Raw genomic sequence first — 19,850 nt, 5'->3', positions numbered from 1 at the left:
GTAATTAAATAAGAGTACAAAAAATAAAAATAAAGAATAAAAAATCCAAAACTAATACTTAAGTACAATTACTCATGTATTTTCCACCTGTGTATATTACTACTACTGAATACTAATATTACTGAAAGTCTGAAATGTTCATTATTTATTTTATAAATCAGTTTTTAGCAATTTGACCACTTCACACACAGCAGCAGTTGATACACCTCCATGTTGTTGGCGAAGAATTTGATGTACCAAAACGCATTACAAAACGTTCCTCCTTTGAATTTCTGGACTCACATTTCTGGGTGTTTTGTTTCTAAAAACACAGAGAATACCACCAAGTTATATTAGCATTACTTAATCATGAAACTACTTATAGAAATTCATAAGGTTCCGACTACACAACAGCAGCTGATGTAGCCAGTGGCCCTCAGAAAACAAAGGAAGTTAGCTAGCATTAGCACTCAATTGAGAACACATTTCTCATATGGGAAATCATGATTTAATCTAAGGATGTAAGTCTTTACATTGTGCTATTAAAGATACAGTAACAATTTAATTTTAGTGATTAATTTAATCACGCTCTATTTGCTGCCCACGTTATATCAAATTCTCAAGAGGAGGCTTATTAACAGAGGCCTTTTCACACTTCATTACAAGTAGGATAGTCTTTCATGATTGCACACTGGTTAGTTCTAGGGCTACAGTTATATTAGCACTTTATAATAGGGTTTCTCAGATTTTAATCTTCTATCTAAATCAAAAACACAAAAAAAACACAGCCATAGGAGCCTCATTACAGAATGGTCCCTAATCACATTGTAATTAGGTCCATAGAAAAAGACCACCAGTCTAAGTCAATGGCTTATTAAAACAGGGTGGTGGAGTGTTTTGGTGTGTAGTTTTAATACAGGATCCCATGAACTGCAGAACAGAAAAGCTAACGTTTCCACTGACAAAGTAAATAAATCAACATAATAAAACATATTAGGAAATATATTTATCTTTATTGGAGCTACAAGAAATAACAGCCATGCACATTATTTATTTTATTCCAGATAATTGTACAAAATACATTTAGATAATAGGATTTATTATTAATAACCTTTTCATAGATAATTTTATGAGCTTAGTGTCAAAACAAGGTGATAATTTTTTTTTATCCAATAATTTGGATAAAATCTAAAATGTGTCATTACAAGATCTGACAGACACTTTTGCTGAAACTTAATCCTGAGGTTGTCTACAATGAAAAAGGGTGTCAGGAAAGAAGATAACATCCACACCAACATAAATCACACTTACACCACAATTTATAAAGTATGACTACATGTATACTTTCATTAGGATAAACATCACAGTGTACAAAATAGTGCTTCTAAGAATGTATGGACCTCTATATTTCCTTGCATTGTTAGGGCAACATGCATAAAGTATAGAGTAAAATCATGACTTTTCACATTTCCTGAACACAATGCACCAACGTCATTTACTCCTCAGCACTGTATCTGCCGATATTAGCTTATTATCAAATGTTTATCCACAGCACACTGTGCATGTGTACTATATGTAACTCAAATCATGTTTGTAGTATTTTTCCTCTAGCCAGGAGGACGAGGTCATCGGTTGCAATGAAGAGGCAAAGGAGGGACCCATAGTAGATCCAAAACTCCACTGTACAATTGCACCCTCAATTCTTTTAACAGAATAACACTCCTTAATCCTCAATTCAAAAGTCTATTAGTAATCCATTTTTCACTAATCAGTCATGGCTTGCTCATTTGTCAAAGCTAATTGGATTTCACACATTTTACACAAACCAACTCATTGTACAAAAGGGGCCTCACTTCAGTGCTGACACTCAGGAGAGAAGAGAAGCACAGTTCTTCAGCAGCAGAGGCTTGGCAATCTCCAGGAGGTCCAGGTTAGGGTCCAGGGACCTGCCCAAGCCTTCTAGTACCATGATGGCAAACACGACGGAGGCAAAGTTACTCTCCAGCTTCACCTGCAAAAAAGATAGGGCAATATCTACACGTGTCTGCTCAACAGCAACACACGCTCTAGATTAGAGTAACTTCACATAATCCCAGGCCACAACATATCATGTAGGACACCAAACGTGAAAAATGGAAAAAAATGCAGACATTCTGTTCTTTCTGAGATACCAAAAAACACATGAAAAAGGATTTAACTTAAAGATAGAAGATACACTTCTGTTCAAATGTTTGGAATCATTTGTCATATTGATAATTTATTTAATATTTAAATTTTTTATGAACTGCAAGAACATAATAATTGAAATTTATATTATAACTTTCAATATAATTTAGAATCATCTACAGCTCTGTTCATCATTCTGAACACATCTAAAATTTCTTTATCACAGCTTTCTACAAATGAGTTGAATCCTAAAGTTGTAGTATGTTACAGAGGAAGTCAACAACTTCTCAAAATTTCAGCAAAATTCAATCATTGAGATGCAAATAAAGTCATTCAGAGAGGTTTGATGTGAACGTTGCGTTGCAGAGGAACTTACTGACTCAGAATTCTTTACAGTGGCAGTGATAGGAACCAGGGGTCAGGATAAGCAAATATAGCCATTTTATGCAATATCTAAAATGACCAGCGAGACTACACGTGTTTCCTGAGTTCGTATATGCAATGTCAATAATCGTAAAGTAGTGCAAACCTTAAAAATAAAAAAGGTTTTCTTTACACTTTTTCCCCCCCATGTGCTTTCCCACCATGAATATATTTTTTTATGTTTTAGGCCAAAACTTTGCAAAAAATATTGGAAAACAATGTCTCAGGTAGCAGACAGCATATTTGTAAACATTCTGAGTAGTAACTTTCTGTGAGATAGATTTTAGAGGCACTAAAGGCTTCAGACATCTGGTTCCTATCACCACCATTGTGAACAAGTTTCTCTAGACTGGAACATTTCACATTAAACGATGACTAAATGACTCTGTTTACATCTTACTCACTGAATTACAGAGACACAGAAAATCACTCAAATTCCCCTTTAATCTAATTAATTTAAGCATGTATCTGCAAAAAATTGCTTTTTTTATAATGACAACAGTGATTCCAAACTTTTCAACATTAGTGTTTCTTGACACAAGACAAAACATTTTCAGCACATATCAGATCCCCTGTTTTTAAAAACCCCTGAGAACTAAGAGCTATTTTCTAACAAATGATTAATAAATGTAAAATACAGAAATTCTGACTGGAATTTGATGAATTTATTATGGTGAAGCTGATAATCTTATAAAGGCCAGCTTGGTACTGCTCAGTATGTGCATCAACAGCTCAGTGAAGAACTTCATATACCTTATGGCGAATGAGCAATCCAAAGACACGAGACAGCAGTTCTGCCACCTGAACCTTAACAGGATTAGAGAAGCAAAGCATGGATGAAATTTCAAGAGCTTACACTGCATCATGTGGTGAGCCAGTGAAGAAAATCAGAAGTGTATTTTTGCTGAGACAAGATATGTATGCTGGCGTGTACTAACTGCAGTACCTTCCCCAGAGACAAAGTGTCGCTGAGTGCGTGGTTCACAAGCTCAGCCATTTCCTTTTTGAAGCCTGGTACATCCTTACACTCGCTGGCCCTGGCATGGTTCAGAATCAGCTCTGCCACACGCTCCCCCTGATAGTACAAAACAGTCACGAAAAAGATTAGATGCAATACGAACTGTAACTAACCTACAGCACCAAATCTCTTGCATGAATCTGAATTGTAAGAATAAAATCACACAGGTTTGATGCGTTCAGGTGTTTCACACAGAACACCTCTTCACTTCAAAAACACACACACACACACACGTCATCTCAGTGTTTTGGCTTCTGATACCTGTTTTAGGACAACAGCAGTGAAGACAGCTCTGAGGTTGTGCAGATCTGTCTCACTGAGCTGGGCCACAATCCCAGCATCCAGTAGTACCAGCCGCAGAGGAGGAGGGGATGGCCTCATGCTGACCACCACTGTGTCCCACAGGTCCGTTAGTGTGGCCCTGTCCTGGGGCCCGGCCCCTTGACCACTCTGAACCAGGATGTTACCTGGATGGAGGTCTCCATGGACAAAGTTATCCACAAACACCTGAAAGTAAACACAAACAGACAAACAAGTGCAGGTAGACTCTTAATAAAATTATTTTTGGAGCCATAGAACAGGTCCCTTTAACTCTGGTACTAGAGGGCTGGTGTCCTGTGGCAGTGGCATAGCCTGAATTTTAGGTGAGCCTGGTTACAGGTTGGGGGAGGGGGGCAGGTTGGAAGCATTATGTCCCAGAGACATTGCTATTGTGAGGATGACAACCACCAACTAGTCTTATTCACTGTAGCTAACATAACCAGATAAACGTCAAACACAATACATGATTGCTGACCTCACATTTACCTGCCTAGTTACTGTAACAAACATCTATTGAAGGTCTATCTGCAGCAAAGGAGCATACAACCATGAGTATTGGTCAATTAACCACAGGTCTACCCTTTTATAGTGTTAGGTGTACATGTCTTGTGTGCATGGATGAATGGTTTTGCCATATATTTTTATGCTGCATATGCAACCACTGTCCACATTAACATTACTACTTAATTAGCTCACTGTGTTAGGAATGAGCACAGCTCATCTAAGTTCATACAATCTGCAGAAACAGTGGAGCAAAGCAACGCTGTGTCTGCATTTAAACAAAAAAAAACAAAAGACACTGATGCTTGCCTTATTACAAAATTGGTCTAAAACAATGACTGTAAGCAACTGATGGCAGCTAGCGACCATGTGCCATATTGCCATGGTGACTGCAGCTGCCAAAAAATGGTGATGATTAAAAGAGGTTTCTAGCCATCACTTTTGTTTAAAGTGGTAAAAGCCAAAACAAATTTCATTTTATAATATTATTATTGACTTATTTTTAGTTACAAAAAAAATCTACTTAAAGAGGGTCCCCCTTTGAAACTGATGTGTCTGAGAAGGAAAATCACCAAACTATGCTGGACACTGGCCCTTCAAGACCAGAGGTGAAGTGCCCTAATATGTAGTGTGCATCTCTGATATTTTTTTGTTTGCTACTCTCGTTACTAAATATATGGGCTCACGTAACAAAAGTAGGTTAAAGGTACTGTTGCCTGTCACTGCCTCAACTGTTTAGTCATGTTTCCCTCTTAAATCAAGGTTACAAAAAGATTCTTGGCTTGGACCTAGAGTTCAATTTAAAAAAATAGAACCATTACATTATGTAGAGATTGTTTAAACTTCTACACACTTCCATACTCCAATTACAAGAAATATTCTTTAAGGAACCATCCACTGAAAAGTTCTTTAAAAAAATGGCAGTGTTCTTCTATGGCAGGCTTCTTCAATTCCGGTCATGAAGGGCTGATGTCCAGCATAGTTTGGGGTCTTTCCTGCATAAACACACCCACTATTCCTGGCAATTAATAGTGAGTTGAACTAGGTGGGTTTAAGCAGGAAAATCACTAAACTGTGTTGGACTGGGTCTCCAGAACTGTAATAGAAAATCCCTGCCCTAAATGGTCAAAGTCATACAAGATTAGGTCAATACAATCAGACTGTAACAATGTTACTGATATTATAATTACTGACAGAGTACTTTATCTGTGTTTAATGGTATCAGAGTTCAAAAGAATGCTATGCACTACTTAAAGAGTGTTCACTGTATCAGATGAGACAGTTGACGAGACAGGCAAACTCTAAAAAAAACTAATGTTTTTGCCTCCCACCATTTTCAGCAGAGTGTCCACTCCCATCCGGGCGATTCTCTGCTTCGTGGCCACAGGCACCTCAGACTTGAGGTAGTTGGAAATGGGTTCACTTTCCTATAAAAAAGTACAAACCACTCTATTCAGATGAAAAAGAAAGGTGATATACTGGCAATCTCCTGGTGAATACCATTAACTGAAATTTACCACCTCGTATGTCTCCACCAGGACAGTCCTTGTGACAAATGGTCTGAGCGGTGTTGGAAACTTGACATATTTCAAGTCCTTGAAGTTATTCTTGAACCGTTCTATGTTCCTTGCTTCAAAGCGAAGGTCTATCTGCAACCAAGGCAAAAACTCAAAAGATGCAGTAGAAATGTCACTGAAATGTCATCGATTGTGTTTACATGCACACAAATAATACGATTGTTATCGGATTTCGGCTGTTTTCTGATTAATTAAGTGACCATGTAAACAGCATCCTCTGATTCTTTAAATCGGATTAAAGCAGTTATCAATTTCAAGAAATCCGATAAAGAGACCTGGATTCAGTAATCAGTAAGCTCAGTAATCGAGTTTTTCAGCACATGTAGACCCTTACTCTGATTTCTTTTGTTTTCCCTAGGCTGCATATGTGCGCAAACAGAAGGTCGAGCTGTCCCAGCAAGCAGCATTTAATGCAACACCTGCAAAATGGCAACAAAACATTTTTGGAGTGATGCTGAAACTGACTACATGCTTGACGAAATTAAGAATTTGAATCTTCATCTTTTAAGTAATGTATATTCACATTTGGTGGTAAAGTGTTTCCAAGTTTTGAAAAAGCTGCATCACAAAGTTTAAATTTTAAGTCACATACTTCTCCTGCTGTGAGTTTATTTGGCAAGTTGCAAAGCAGAAATCCGATTATTGCCTGGCTCATGCAGAGCAGGTGTTTTCCCATTATCTGATTACCCAAGTGCACGTAAACATGTTGAACGAATTACTGTCAAAATCTGATTTTCTACGATTATGGGAATATTAAGTGTGTTTAAACGCACACATTGTTCCTATGACAAACTGACTTTTTATACTTGGCATTACCTGTTTGGTCATGAGCTTCTCAAATTCATCCACCACTTCAGGCAGGCTCAGCCACTTGAGACCAGGTAAGCAGCTGATGAGCACGCTCCCTGCCTTCATTAAAATCAGGTCTATTTCAACCTGCCTTCTGATGCCAGGATGAAGCACCTGCATGAAAAAGAGAAAAGCTGTGAAATAGCATAAACTAAATTATGGCCTAATGTACTATGGATATTAGACCTAATATAATACTGATATTCAAACTTGCAGGGATCACAAAATTAAGCAGCTGAAAAGCAAAACCTATGAAACATGAAAAATCCATAAAAACACGGTATCATTGATTATACACTCATAAAAATGATGTTTCTTCCAGGGTTCTTTATTAAAGAAAATGGTTCTATGTAAAACCATGAACACTGAAAGAACTCTAGGCATGAGTAAATTGTTCTTTGCATCGTTAAAATGTTCTTCAGATTAATGGAGAATGTGCTGTGGATGCCTCTGTATAGAGCCTTTTTGAATGGGGTTCTATATAGCACCAAAAAGAGTTCTTCTATTGTTATGATGTCAAGCCGGTGAGAAGAACCCTTTCTGGTGCTATGTAGAACCCTACATATAACCATATAAAATACATTCTCCATCAATCTGAAAAACCCTTCAACCATGCAAAGAACCATTTAATAATGCAACGGGTTCTTTGAGCGTTCATGGTTTTATACAGAACCATTTTCTTTACTAAAAAACCCTTGAAGAACTATCTTTTTAGGTGTGTATTATTAACTTAGGTTCACTGCTTCAAAAAGTTTTATTTGTATATGGAATATGTTAAATAGCAAACTGCTTGAAAACAGATTGAATAAAATGTTTAGCCCATTAGTCTAGCCCATGCATGTTTTGTCTGATCTTACTTTAATTGCCACAGGCATGAGACACTCCTCCTCTGTGTACTTTCTTGGAGTGTGTGGAAGTTCAGCAGAGCTCTCCTGTGTCTCTGAGGACTCCCCTTCTCCCTTTTCTGGCCCCCACACATGACCCCAAGCTCCACCGAGCCCTGGGATCTCCCAAGCTTCCAGCAGATCCTCTTTCTCAAGGCTGTCTAACAGCTCCTGGAAGGCCGGGTCCTCCACACTTGTGACTCGAGCCTTAGCCCGATACACCTGCGCCACACAGCCTGAGCCCACAGGCTCCTTACTGTCAAACACAAACAGCTGCCTCCAGCCCTCGCCAAAGGCCCGCTTCAGACACTGCTTAGTGTGTGCCCAGGAGTGGGGCTGCACTCTCACATGGAGTCGGGCAAAGCGGTCACAGAACTCCTGAGAAAAGATGTCCCGTCGCGTGCTGGCCCACTGACCAAGCTTGATGAATGTTGGACCTGAGGACTCTGTGACCCACAGCAGGGCATCAAGCCAACAGGAGGAACAGCGCTGGGACAGCAGAGTCAGGGGGTAGAGCAGCAAGAGGGGGCTGAATTTGAACAAGAGTATCATGGCACGGATGCTTAGTCGCAAGATGAATATGAGCCTGTGAACCTGCACTCTGACAACAGACTTCTTCTCTGTAGTCCTCTGTGGAAGTACTGCTTCTTGTGCTGAAGCATATGTGACGCTGCCCACCCCCCAACACAGCAGTGCCACTTTGGGGGTATGAGAGAGAACTGGACTCCTTTTGATGAAGAAAGTTCTTGGAGGAGCGATCCGAACTGACACAGAAACTCTGTGAACGGTGCACCTGAGGCTTTGGAAAATGCTCTTTGCACAAAATGCAGACATTTTGATGTAGCCTTGATATTTTTTAGAACTTAAGTATTAGTTGGTGGCATACCCTGGTACAGATTTCTCATTTGAACTACATTTAACCGGACTGCATTACATGAATCTACTAAATACACTGTGAAATTACACATTTGAGCCTCCTCAAGGTAAACTAGCACACCAATCTCTGGCTGTAGTTGTTCCACTCCTTACCGCACCAAAGGCTTTAAACGTAAAGACCTAGTATCACTAGCAGTAATCAAATCCTACAGATACATGAACACTGGCATTACATCATGCGCACTGAACTGCCAACACAAATTCTCATCCATGCAGAAAAAGTCCAGTCTGCTTTAAAAATGGCTACATTCAGCTAACTTAACTGATCCAACACAAACAGACGGCTGCTGCTATCAACGCATTCAACCCTTTCGTAAAAGATGACCACTAAAACTAAGCGATTAAATTATCTCTTTGAAAAACTGTCCTACTACTAAGATGAGTTTCATTTTGCACGACAGCAGCATTTTACTCCGTGTTTACATTCATTCATACTGGATGTGCAATTTGCCCGCAGTCTCCCGTTCTACCGTTAAATACGTCCGTGTAGATGCACACGGTGCAGTTGGTTCCGGAGACGAACGCGAGGACAGATATGTGTTGGATGCGTTTGGAGGCAAAAGAGCCTTTAGTTACGACGTAAAAACAGATTAACATGATGGACTAAAACTGTTAACGGTCTGACTCAAAGAGAGGGCTAGACTAAAGGCCAGAGCACAGCGAGCAAACCTTCTTCAATAAACACCAATATTATAATCGACAGTTGTCTTAAAGGGACATTCGACCGATTTTTCGAAATTCCTACACAATTAAATCGATGTAAACAAAGTAATTCAGAGTGGTTTGATAAGAAATTGCCTTCTAGAGAAACTTAAAGAGTCACGTTGGCGGTGACAGGAATCAGGAGCGTTAATGCCTATAAGCCATCTTACAGAAAGTTATTACTTTAAGGGGTGTATGCTTCTTGAAGCCAGGGTCATTGTTTTTAAAAATGGATTTGAAAAACATGATTGAGGGATAGGAACACACAGCGCATGTAAGGAAAGGTATCCATAAAATGTTTTTTTTTCACATTACTATTTTACTACTATCAACGTTACGTATAAAACTCAGGAGACACTAAGTAGCTAGGTATGTTCACTGGTGGTTTGGGCAGTAAATAATGTCTATATTTATGTTGTAGACATTGTGATCCCTGGTTCCTATCACCACCACTGTAAAGAAATCCCGAGTCTGTAGGTTTCTCTACAACGAACCATTTCACATCAAACCACTTTGACTATTTAGACTCTCAGTCACTGAATTATGAAAAATCGGTGACATCGTCCTTCTAGAACGTTGTGGATTAAAGCTGATAAGCCAAATGAACCACAGTGAATGGGGACAGTGCGCCGTTTGGGTGAAGAGGCCGCAAAATGTTCCAAGTCTCGTAGCTTTAGTGCACTATATAATGTAAGCTAGCTAGGTTAGCTAAGCTATGGAATAGGGAGTCCATTCAGAAATAGTGTGACGTTAGCTTTCCTGAAAATACCCATCCAAAATGTCTATAGTTTAATGGGTTATTTCTTAAGTACAATCCTAAAGAGATTTCTTCTATTTCAGTTCGCTGCGGGATGAGGAACGTTGGCTCGACCGTTGCCAGTGATTGCAGTGAAAGGGTCACCCAGCAAACGAGCATGTGAACGAAACCTGCCCCTCAATGGCGTTAATAACGTGACAGCTATAAAATAACATTATGAACAATATTCATTTACACATCTGACTACGGCACGGATTGACCACTTCAGACATTCGCTAGCCCTATTAAACTAGTGTTAACGTTAGCTGTTACATTAACGTTAGCCTGCAACCTAGCTAGTGTAATGTTTCCTTGGATTTCACTTTTTATAGCGTTGTTCTTGATATTAATTTGATTATAAATACCTTAATCTTTGTCGTCTTTGTGCTACAGTTCCACAGAAATAGTGATGTTATGCCGAATAACTTCATATGAGTGGAATTCATGTTTATAAACCCTAACTAGCTCAGGTTAGCTAATGGTGGCTACTTAGCCGCAGGTAGTTGTGCTGAAAAACTGAGAAATGAGGAAATAAAGCAATTCTCATTTAATTGAACTGAATCTGTTTTGTCTGTGTATTTTATTGAATGGTGTATGTACATGTTATGTATTTATCTTATTTGTAACAGTGACTATAATAAGATGTGTTAGTAATAAGGAATTTCCATTTCTAAGGAAAATACATGATTTGTACAATTGAAAGGGTTAATTATGGTGGAGTAAATTATTTGTTATTAATGAATTAATAACTATTTTAAAAATTTTATTACATTTATTTTATTTTATTTTTTTACAGCGATACCATGGGTGAAGTGTAATTCAGAAGGATCACAGCTCAACAGTGTTGCATCCTGGGGTAACAAATTCTCCAAAACTGCAATTACGCATCACCTCTGCACCAACAAACTTTGTAAGGCTTGTCAGAAGAAAGGCTCTGCTGTCATTACACTGCAAAGGTATGTGCCGACAGCTAAACATCACTGGAACACAGGAATGAGTCACTGAAAAATATAATTTACACAGTTTTCTCCTTACCACAGACACAGTCGATCAGCCAAGACACATTCAGTGCTTTTTTTTGCACTGGACCTATGAGCCTACTTTAGCTTAGTTGCTACATCACCTGTTGAGACCCACACTGCTGAGGTAGATGAGCAGCCTGAGTGCTGTACAGTGTAATGGTTATCACATTGTGTGTGCATGCAAAGTTTAACTTGGTGTTTAAGTGTCAAGAGTTAAAGGCACAGTGTGTAAGATTTAGGGGGGATATATTGGCAGAAATGGAATACAGTATACAAGCCATGTTTTTATTAGTGCATATACACCTGTAACCATGAATTGTTGTGTTGTCGTTAGTTTAGAATGAGCCTTTCATATCCATATATGGAGCAGGTCCTCTTTCAACAGGGGCCGCCATGTTTCTACAGTAGCCCAGATTGGACAAATCAGCAGCTTGAAGTGGCTTGAATTTGGTGGTGCTATAGCACCGGTTGGAAGATGTTGAAATAAGTAGAATCAGTGGTTGTTGTCAGTGCTGCCTAACCATTTTGTGTTGTGAGAGGTTTGAGAACCCAAATCTGATAAATGGGGATCATATTTATTTATACTTATTATTTAGCACAAGAAAAAGTGAAGGTGAATCTTTATCATCGAAGATGCAAAAACAAAATCGGGACAGGCAACGGCAGAAAACCTGAGGGCCACAGTTGGTTCTACTACACGCTTGGAATGGGAGGCATGAGGGAGGGGTATTCAGTCAGTTGCAGTCTGGAAACTCATTGCTAGATGCCACTAAATCTTACCCTCTGCACGCTTGTCAGTTTATTTAAACCTTTTCTCATAATTTTTCCTTTCCTAATTTTATCTGTTAACACATTTACTTTTTACTTTGTGGACATGATTTAGTTTAAATGTAGACATTTTTGACTTCCCCATATTTCCATTTCTATTAACTTAATTGATTGAGTTTGTTTGAGTAAAGTTTTAGTTTCTCTCTGCTTTTTCCACCTCTGATGAAGCATAGTGGTTGACCTGGGATGCTGCTGGCCTCTTTTTCTTCAAAAGCCCATGAGAATCTTGTTAGCATGCATGGCATAAACGCCATAAAATACAAGGTGATTTTAAATCAGAATCTGGACTGACTCTGTGACTGTCTGTAGGCAAAGACAGGGCTTTTTGTTTTTTACTGCAAGATCAAAAACCCAATAGGGACATCGCTGCACTCAATAGTTCCTCTTTATACTTTGTGCAGACCTTATATATACAGAAAGTTTGGCATAGACTTATGACACTGTGTAGGCTACTTTTTGTACAGGTCATACAAGCCCATCACACAACTGTATAGTGCTTTGCTGAACTGCTGCACGGGCTGCTGTTCAGCTGTCATTCAGAAGCCGGTATCCTTATTGTTGTTTTCCATCATGCAGACAAAAGATAGGCGGATAGTGAACAGATGTTGGAACCACATCCTCCTCCCACTGCAGTTGGGGTCTCTGTGAGCTGCCTTTCATAAAGTGCTGCTTGGTATGATTGTTCAAGTGATGGTCTTTGAAATGTAAACCTTAGATATGTAGCTTTGACAAGTGGGTAGTTCCTGTTGGCCTAAAAGTTTTTTTGTTTCTATGCTGATTACATTGTTTTTTAGTCAATCTTCAGAGAAAAGAACATTTTTAAGCTTGATATAGTTCGTTATGTTTCACTGCTATAAGTCCATCTTTAAAGCTACTTATTCTACACGGGTATTTGCATCAATTTGACCAGTGTTTGTCAAAGCAATGGAGGAGAATGGAAAAAGGCCAGACGTTTGCTTCTGGATGCAGGAGAATGTAATCCTGTACATTTCTGTCCACAAATCTCTGGGTGAAACCTGATCCCTCACTTCTTGTCTCCTCCTCTTTTGAACAGGAGCCAAGGGTTCCTTCACTTTGTGATTACTTACCCACTGGCATTACCCTCATGTCCAGCTTCACAGCCTCTGGCTCCACACTTCTGCAGGAGAAAGAACAGCAGGGCTTTCTCAGAGACGTGAACAATATGGAAACTCAAAATGAAGTAAAACACACCACCAATAGCAAGCCAAAACCTGAAGATGGTGTTGGGAAATAATTATGTAAGTGCTGAGACAAAGACATGCCCAAGCAATGTCTACGCTGGTAGTGCTGGTCTTGGAGTTGTGTGTGACTTTTGCAGAAGTCATGGACTGTAGGTGTTCTCTGATTCTCAGTGTACACATTAAGTGCCCATTCGGTGTCTTGTGCTCTCATGCAATAGCTGGGGTTTGAGGACAGAGACTTGTGTTCACTTGTTGCCTGTTATTTATGTGTTTAGTTGTGTTCTCCTGCTCCACTCGTCTAAAGCAGGACACTTCGTCTCCAAGACAACCATGCCTCCAATCACTCAGCCAGCTGCAGATTAGTTCAGCAGTAGGGGGTGGGGGGATGATGGGAAAGCAGAGAAGGAAGAGAGAGAGAGAGGGAGGGGGTCTTTGGAGAGAGGAGGGAGGGGTGGGAAAAGTCCAGTGAAAGAGAGTGAGGGAGAGAGGGAGAGAAGAAGGCAACAGCACACAGAGAGGGAGAGATAAAGTTGCCTGGGGCTGAGGTTTGTGGAGGGAGCACACAGACTCACTTTTCTTTCTTGTTCCCTTCTCAAACAAAGTTTTGAGGAAAAAGCCAACGGGAACCCGTCCGACTGGCTCAGAGAGAAGAAGAGGATTTAATCAAGGGAAGAGTGAGAGGAAGGAGCGAAAGGACAGAGGGAAGAAGAAGACGGACTAACTGCTCCAAGGGAAGTCATTGAGTGGATGCTGCCATACTCAGTATCAGGTTTCACAAAATGAGAAACCACCACAAGAGCGCTTCTGCAGGGCTCAACCAACCAAGCAAGGTACAGCTGTGTTTGTGTGTTACAGAGCGTGTGTGCGGTTCTTTGTGTTGGTTAACTTGGGGCAAGAATTCATGTGAAAATTTAAAAAAGCTGTGAAAAGTCACAATTTAAACTTTTTGTTAACCAGACCAGAATTCTTTAACTCTTGAACAGCCAGATCAACTGGTGACTTTAAACTTACAGAAAACAAAAAGTGTAAAAAGAGCAAGTTAGTAAGTAGCACTAACATTTACACTGTGGAGGAATAGTCAGTTTTGGATGGAACCTCCAGCAAAAAGTGACTTCAGATAGCAAACAGTCAGAAGAACCGGTGACTTTAAACTCGCAAAAATAAACAAAACGGGTCAAAAGAGAATGTTTGTGACCAGCTTTGCTTCACATTGTGGAAGAATGGTCAGTACTAGACAGACTGTCTTTCCTGGTCAGCCTGTGAAACAAGGCAGAGCACAATATGAGGTACTTTGGTGGAGAAGCCTGTGTTAAATGGGTGCATTCCAGTGCAGACAGGGAGAAAGAGCAGAGATAGAGAAGTGGGTAATTGGATAAGTGAGGCGAGTCATTTCAGCCCACAGAACAATGGTCTCTCTTCACTGCTGTACTGAAGGAGAGAGAGAGGAAAGAGCTTGTAAACAGAGCAGGCAGAAGACTGATAACTCACAGAACAAGCAGATCAAAATGTACCTGCCTATTCAATATCAGTATTTACTCACAGGCAGCTCTTAAGGCAGTTAAGAAAACAGTGACAGCTATCTTTGCTCATCAGTGTAGCATAAAAGTTACTCATAGTTCTTAGTGGCAAAACTTAATTGATGTACAATAGATGTATTTCAACAAGTGTGAATAGTATATTCATTAAATTTTTTTTCATCCTTTGCTGATTGAAGCCTCCAAACACTTGAGCACAAAACATGATTCATTGTAATTCAATCAGTTCCACTTACACAAAATCCAGTAATACTTCAAAGATGAAGAGTAGTGAGGGGCTTAATTCAATTTCTGAGCTGTTCAAGGTAATTCTGATCTCTGTCATGCAGTCACTGACTCATACATTCGTTGGCTTGAAATCCTGGCCTGAAGTTTTCAACCCTTTATTTACCAACTTAGCCTTTTCAGCATGTTTCAAGCTACCAGGTCTGTAATTACTGAACAATGACACATACAAACACAATCCATTACACTCCAGACCCCCAGATGGTAGCAAATGCTTCCAGGCAACAAAAGAAGACACTTGAGATAGCAGTACTGTTTGTACATAGTAATAAAAAACAGTTTGTACTGATGTGTTGTGGATGGCGGTCTGGGCCTCTTTGAGCCTGTTATCTGACCACAGGCCTGTTTGATAGGGTGGGTTTACACTCCCTCCAACTAGAGTATTACTCTAGAAGGCAGTATGAAGCCACTAAGAGTCAAATAAGAGTATCAGACGCCTCATCCTGTTTGGCTGACTCGATCTGGTTTTGGATTAAAAAGAAGGCCAACAATAAGCAAATCCGAGTATCGTGTCCTGGGCTACTGTCTCCACTACTGCAATCTTATTTAGACCTTTCTATCTGTGCTTGATTAGTTAGTAGTTTTTTTACACAGTGTTTGCGTGTGCCGTATGCATGAGTCACACATCTGTGCGTGCTTGTCTCTCTATCACTCTGTTTCATTGGTTGGATTTCATGTCACATCTGTGCCTCTTGTACCGAGCTCACGCACATGGACACGGTCACTGCACCTGGTCAGATGCTTGGTCATAATACCACAAAGCAGTGGAAGCCCATATTGTTACAGTAACTCAGCAGGGAGTCTTTACACTGGGGCTACCCCAGACTCTGAGCCTTCCTCCCAGCCAGGCCGCCGCTGTCCGTCTCCGTGGCGACAGCTCCAGAATGTGCCCCGTGGTGCTGTAGAGGGAGTTCTGGCCGCTCAGGATTCTGTGAGCTCTCAGGCTTTGTGTTGGAGTGGTTGGGAACGGAGCACAGATGCTGCGATTACTGCCCTCCCTGCCACCCCCTCTTTTCCTTCACACGCGCTCTTTCCTTCCCGTCCTTCTTCGGCCTCCCTCTCTCCCACCCCCTGCTGCCGCTGGAGCTGTGCTTGCAAGCTGCTGCTCTGACACAGACCCTGTCAAGGTTCAGTGCACTTTGTAGGGCAGTTTTTTTCCGCCGGGATGATGAGAGAGGTGGGGGTGGGGGGGGTTGTTATGTGTGAATTTAGTTATTTTAGCTTTTGGTTTAGGTTATTTTCTGTAGGTGAAATACTAGAAGTAAAAGTTCTCTATCAAAGACATACTGGGTTTGGTTCAGTCATGTAGAAGCAATCAGTGTCGTTTGGTTGTATTAAAGGAATGATTCTGTGAAAAATTAAGTTTGGAGTCGATGAGCTGAGACATTTTGAGACAATGGGGTTCTCCAACTTTTGCTTCTTAAATTTAGAACTGGAGGCTAATGTAGCTAATAAGCACTAGAAGTCAATAGTCACCCAAATCATTTCTGGAAAAAGTAAGATATTTTGTTAAAACTGAAAGAAGGAAGATTGCTGAGGAAAAAAAAACATTTTACATATATATAATATTTATATATATAAATACAGTGTCTGTGAGCTGCTCAAGTCACCCTGTTAAGCCTGATGTAGCACTTTAAAAGTCAGAGGCGGCGGGTCAGAAGTTTTTCTGACCATCTCATGCATCCTTATTAATGTCACATACATTATCAAAAAGAGGGTCCGGCTCAATGTTTAGGTCTAAAAGGCAAAATCAACATTATACTGATGTAGACATGATGACAACAATAGATCATTCACCTGCCTCAACAGAAGACATGTTCTTCACTAAGTTTTCACCCCGTTCTCTTTGAATACTCTTTCAACACACTCCCAGGCAGCAACTGGAGCACAACCGTTACAAAATGTTACAAAATGTTCTTCCACACGTTACATGCAATTACACATTTCCACCAGAGAGGCCTCCAAATCCACACACATCTTACATAGCGTAGCTTCGACATCATGAGTCTCAAAGTTTCAGAACTAAACTAAAAAAGCAGAATTTGGACTCCAAACATGTCTTGACTGATCAACTCCATCTGGGGTAAGTGGAAAATTGTGTGAATTAGATTTTTCGCTGGACCATTCCTCCAGCTGTAGAAAACAAAAAACTTTAAAATGGACTTTGTAAGTGCTTTTCTGAAGAATGAAACTCATAATTGCACTCCAACAATAGTGGTGGAGTAATGAACCAACAATGTTAAGCATAATTCTGTTGGACAAGTTCATGCTACGCCAAGCCAACAAACCTAAACACTACATTGATTGCCAAACCTGTTTGTAATTGTTCGCAGTGACTGTGGTCTTTTTCCCATTTTCAGAAACTTTAGCTTGTTTATTCTTTTTTTTAGAAATACTAAAGCTAGAGGCCAGCATTAGAATGTTTTTGTAGAACAGGCTATAGAGTTCATCTTTTGGGGTCCTTGCACTATCCCATCGCTTCTGTAGACAAGTATGGTCAAAGGGTTGACTATGCTAACCCCGTTTTGGGAGCACTAACGTGAGGAAAAATTCTCTCTGCCTCTTCTCTTGAACATATGGACCTTCTCTGATGTGGTGTGGACCACTGCAGCCCTCATCCATTAACTCTGGCTCTGTGGTGGAGCCCTGTGCTAAATTCCCTACCACAGTAGAGAGCCTTTGGGTTCACTGTGCAATGTGCATGCAAGATGTGTCTCTAATATTGGGGGCTGACTACAGTGACTACCCATGTAGATTTATCTGCAGAGCATGTTTGCAGTTGTTTATGGGATCTTGATGCGATGCATGATGTATTAATTGATTAATGTGACCTCCCTTTAGATTAAGCAGCGTAGATGGCGAATATATCCTGAAGCCATGTGCTTGCAGTAGTTTGGAGGATTTGGTCTTGATGGTTCAGTTCAATGCAGCGTTTGCAAAGTATGGAAGACCATCATGAAGTAGGCAGTGTCTACATCTATTTTCTTTTGAGAAAAATGAAGTCATAAATCTACAAAAGGCCCATCTGACTTCAATTAAGGTGGAAAAAACTAAGTATTCGATTCAGTCACTTCTTTCAAAAGTGCTCATGAGGGGCACAGAGGATTTTAGACTCCATCTGCCAAGCTTTATGTTTCATTTAGACTCACTTTATCACTCTGGCTGCTTGGTTTACATTCACTCTGGAAATGTTGATTTTGAGAGTGGGGGTGGGGGTCAGAGAGAGAGAGAGAAAGAGTGAGAGAGAGAAGGAGGAAAGCTATCTGTTGCTTGGTGGATCCTTGACTCCGGAAGAGCACTTTCCCAAGCTCTCGCCACGCTGGGCTCCTGTGGGAATACTGTAGGGAATTATAGGAATCTGTCTGTGCTGAGGCGCGCGGGGCTGGGAGCGGGAACGCCGGTGGGAATGGTCAGGCGGAACCGCAGAAGCGTGAGGGAAAACAGGAAGGGTAACTGGAGCCCTGGCACAGAGTCAGCTCACAGGGAAAGAGGGCAAGAGAAAGAAATCTTCCAGAGTACCCCAGTCTTACAGATAAAGCCCTGTGGATAAAGCCCTGATGATGTGCTCAGTGATTCGGTTACTGATCTAATCTAAGTAAAGTATTGTAAACCGTCATAAGAGCAATTACAAACTTGGCCTGAGATCAGCCTTTCCTTTCACAAATCAAGTTTGAATATGAGGAATGGGTTTTAGGCACATGGGGGCAAATTTCTTTATCTTCAGATTTTACTTACTTACTGCCTGGAAATCCTGAATGTAAACATGTGTAAATGACTGAGAATGAACCAGGTGTATCCAGCTTACAAAGAATAAGTATTAGATTCAACACAGCTCGCCACCAAAGTCTGTTCTCTACATGAATATCACAAGTCAAAATGAATGTGTTCATCAAAAGCTCAGTTTAATCTACCAGTAGGTATAAATCTAGACGTTTCCATGAGTTCTTTTCTCCTCTCTGGTGGAAAATAGGTCTAATTATGCAGAATGTTTGTGGGCATTTCATAGAAATATGCTTCCTTTAAGCCAAGTTGGAAATTCAATGGAACTGTAAGCCATCTAGGGACATGCTAGAGGTTTGGTTATCATTCAGTTTTGCTAAACCCTCCCCCCAAATCCACCAGCTTCATGAAAACTCAGCTATATAATTTCCAGTAGTACCAAATTACCCTTTCCACATTCAGCTTTACAATTAGGAAATTTTGTGACTGAAATGATCATACTGGTATTTATTCATTTTGGAATAATGTTCTGTAATTTAGCTGAATGAATAGCATAACATAAATTGCTTAAACAGCATAAATACACCTCAGAGCATAAAATATACCAACTACAACTGTGTTATTGACTAGTGCTAAAATACCAATACTAGAGTTTACAAAAAATCATATTTTATTTATTCAGGCACAATTTACTGTTGCAAAATCATTCTTTTAGAGGCCGTTCTTTTATACAGTATCCCGCTGTCTTGTCAGTGCCATGCTAAACCAGTACAGAGTCTCTGAGAATTCATTGGCAGGGCTTTAGATGCTGATAGCAGATAGCTATGTGCTTGAATAAGAGCAGTAACAGGTAAAGCATTGTGTTAGCTCTGGGGCAGGTGCTTCTCCAGACTGTCCACCTGCGCACAGAGACAGAGCGATTCAGTAATAGCTTAGTGATAAGTTTAAAAATGCTGTTGGCACACAGCTGCTCTGAAACACTCCGGTGAAGTATGGATGGGAAATGAAAGAATGGTACTTCTTTGAACTGTGTACTTGGGGAAAAAAGTTCTCCTTAAATGCAACTCTGATGAATATCAAAGAAAATATACCTTCAGTTCAAATCA

The 19,850-nt window shown here is 40.2% G+C and overlaps 2 protein-coding genes across 2 annotated transcripts in view; one reads left to right on the top strand and one right to left on the bottom strand.

Annotated features, from left to right (window-relative positions):
• Positions 1–826: 826 nt before the first annotated feature.
• adck2 (aarF domain containing kinase 2) lies at positions 827–9,114 on the bottom strand. Its single transcript, XM_036576411.1, has 8 exons — positions 7,692–9,114; positions 6,802–6,948; positions 5,929–6,057; positions 5,740–5,835; positions 3,848–4,093; positions 3,515–3,643; positions 3,322–3,375; positions 827–1,990 (listed from the first exon to the last, which is right to left on the bottom strand). Exons 1-8 carry the CDS (start codon positions 8,550–8,552, stop codon positions 1,847–1,849), a joined length of 1,806 nt encoding a protein of 601 aa, XP_036432304.1. The 5' UTR covers positions 8,553–9,114; the 3' UTR covers positions 827–1,846.
• Positions 9,115–13,663: 4,549 nt separating this feature from the next.
• The window catches only part of si:dkey-82f1.1 (DENN domain-containing protein 2A), a 35,189-nt gene continuing 29,002 nt past the window's right edge, over positions 13,664–19,850 (top strand). Inside the window, exon 1 of the mRNA XM_036576405.1 lies at positions 13,664–14,034. The gene's annotated coding sequence lies outside the window, so the exon portion shown is untranslated. The remainder of the gene's footprint in view (positions 14,035–19,850) is intronic.

The sequence above is a fragment of the Colossoma macropomum genome, unplaced genomic scaffold, assembly GCF_904425465.1.
Source record: "Colossoma macropomum unplaced genomic scaffold, Colossoma_macropomum, whole genome shotgun sequence".
NCBI classification, from domain to species: domain Eukaryota; kingdom Metazoa; phylum Chordata; class Actinopteri; order Characiformes; family Serrasalmidae; genus Colossoma; species Colossoma macropomum.
This window is presented reverse-complemented; position numbering and strand designations above follow the sequence as displayed.

Excerpts from the sequence above, each read along its gene's own strand:
- adck2 (XM_036576411.1), bottom strand. The coding sequence starts at position 8,552 with ATGTCTGCATTTTGTGCAAAGAGCATTTTCCAAAGCCTCAGGTGCACC. Across the intron at positions 4,094-5,739 it reads TGGACACTCTGCTGAAAATG|GTGTTTGTGGATAACTTTGT; the intron begins GTGGGAGGCAAA and ends GTTTACTTTCAG. Across the intron at positions 3,376-3,514 it reads ACACTTTGTCTCTGGGGAAG|GTTCAGGTGGCAGAACTGCT; the intron begins GTACTGCAGTTA and ends AATCCTGTTAAG.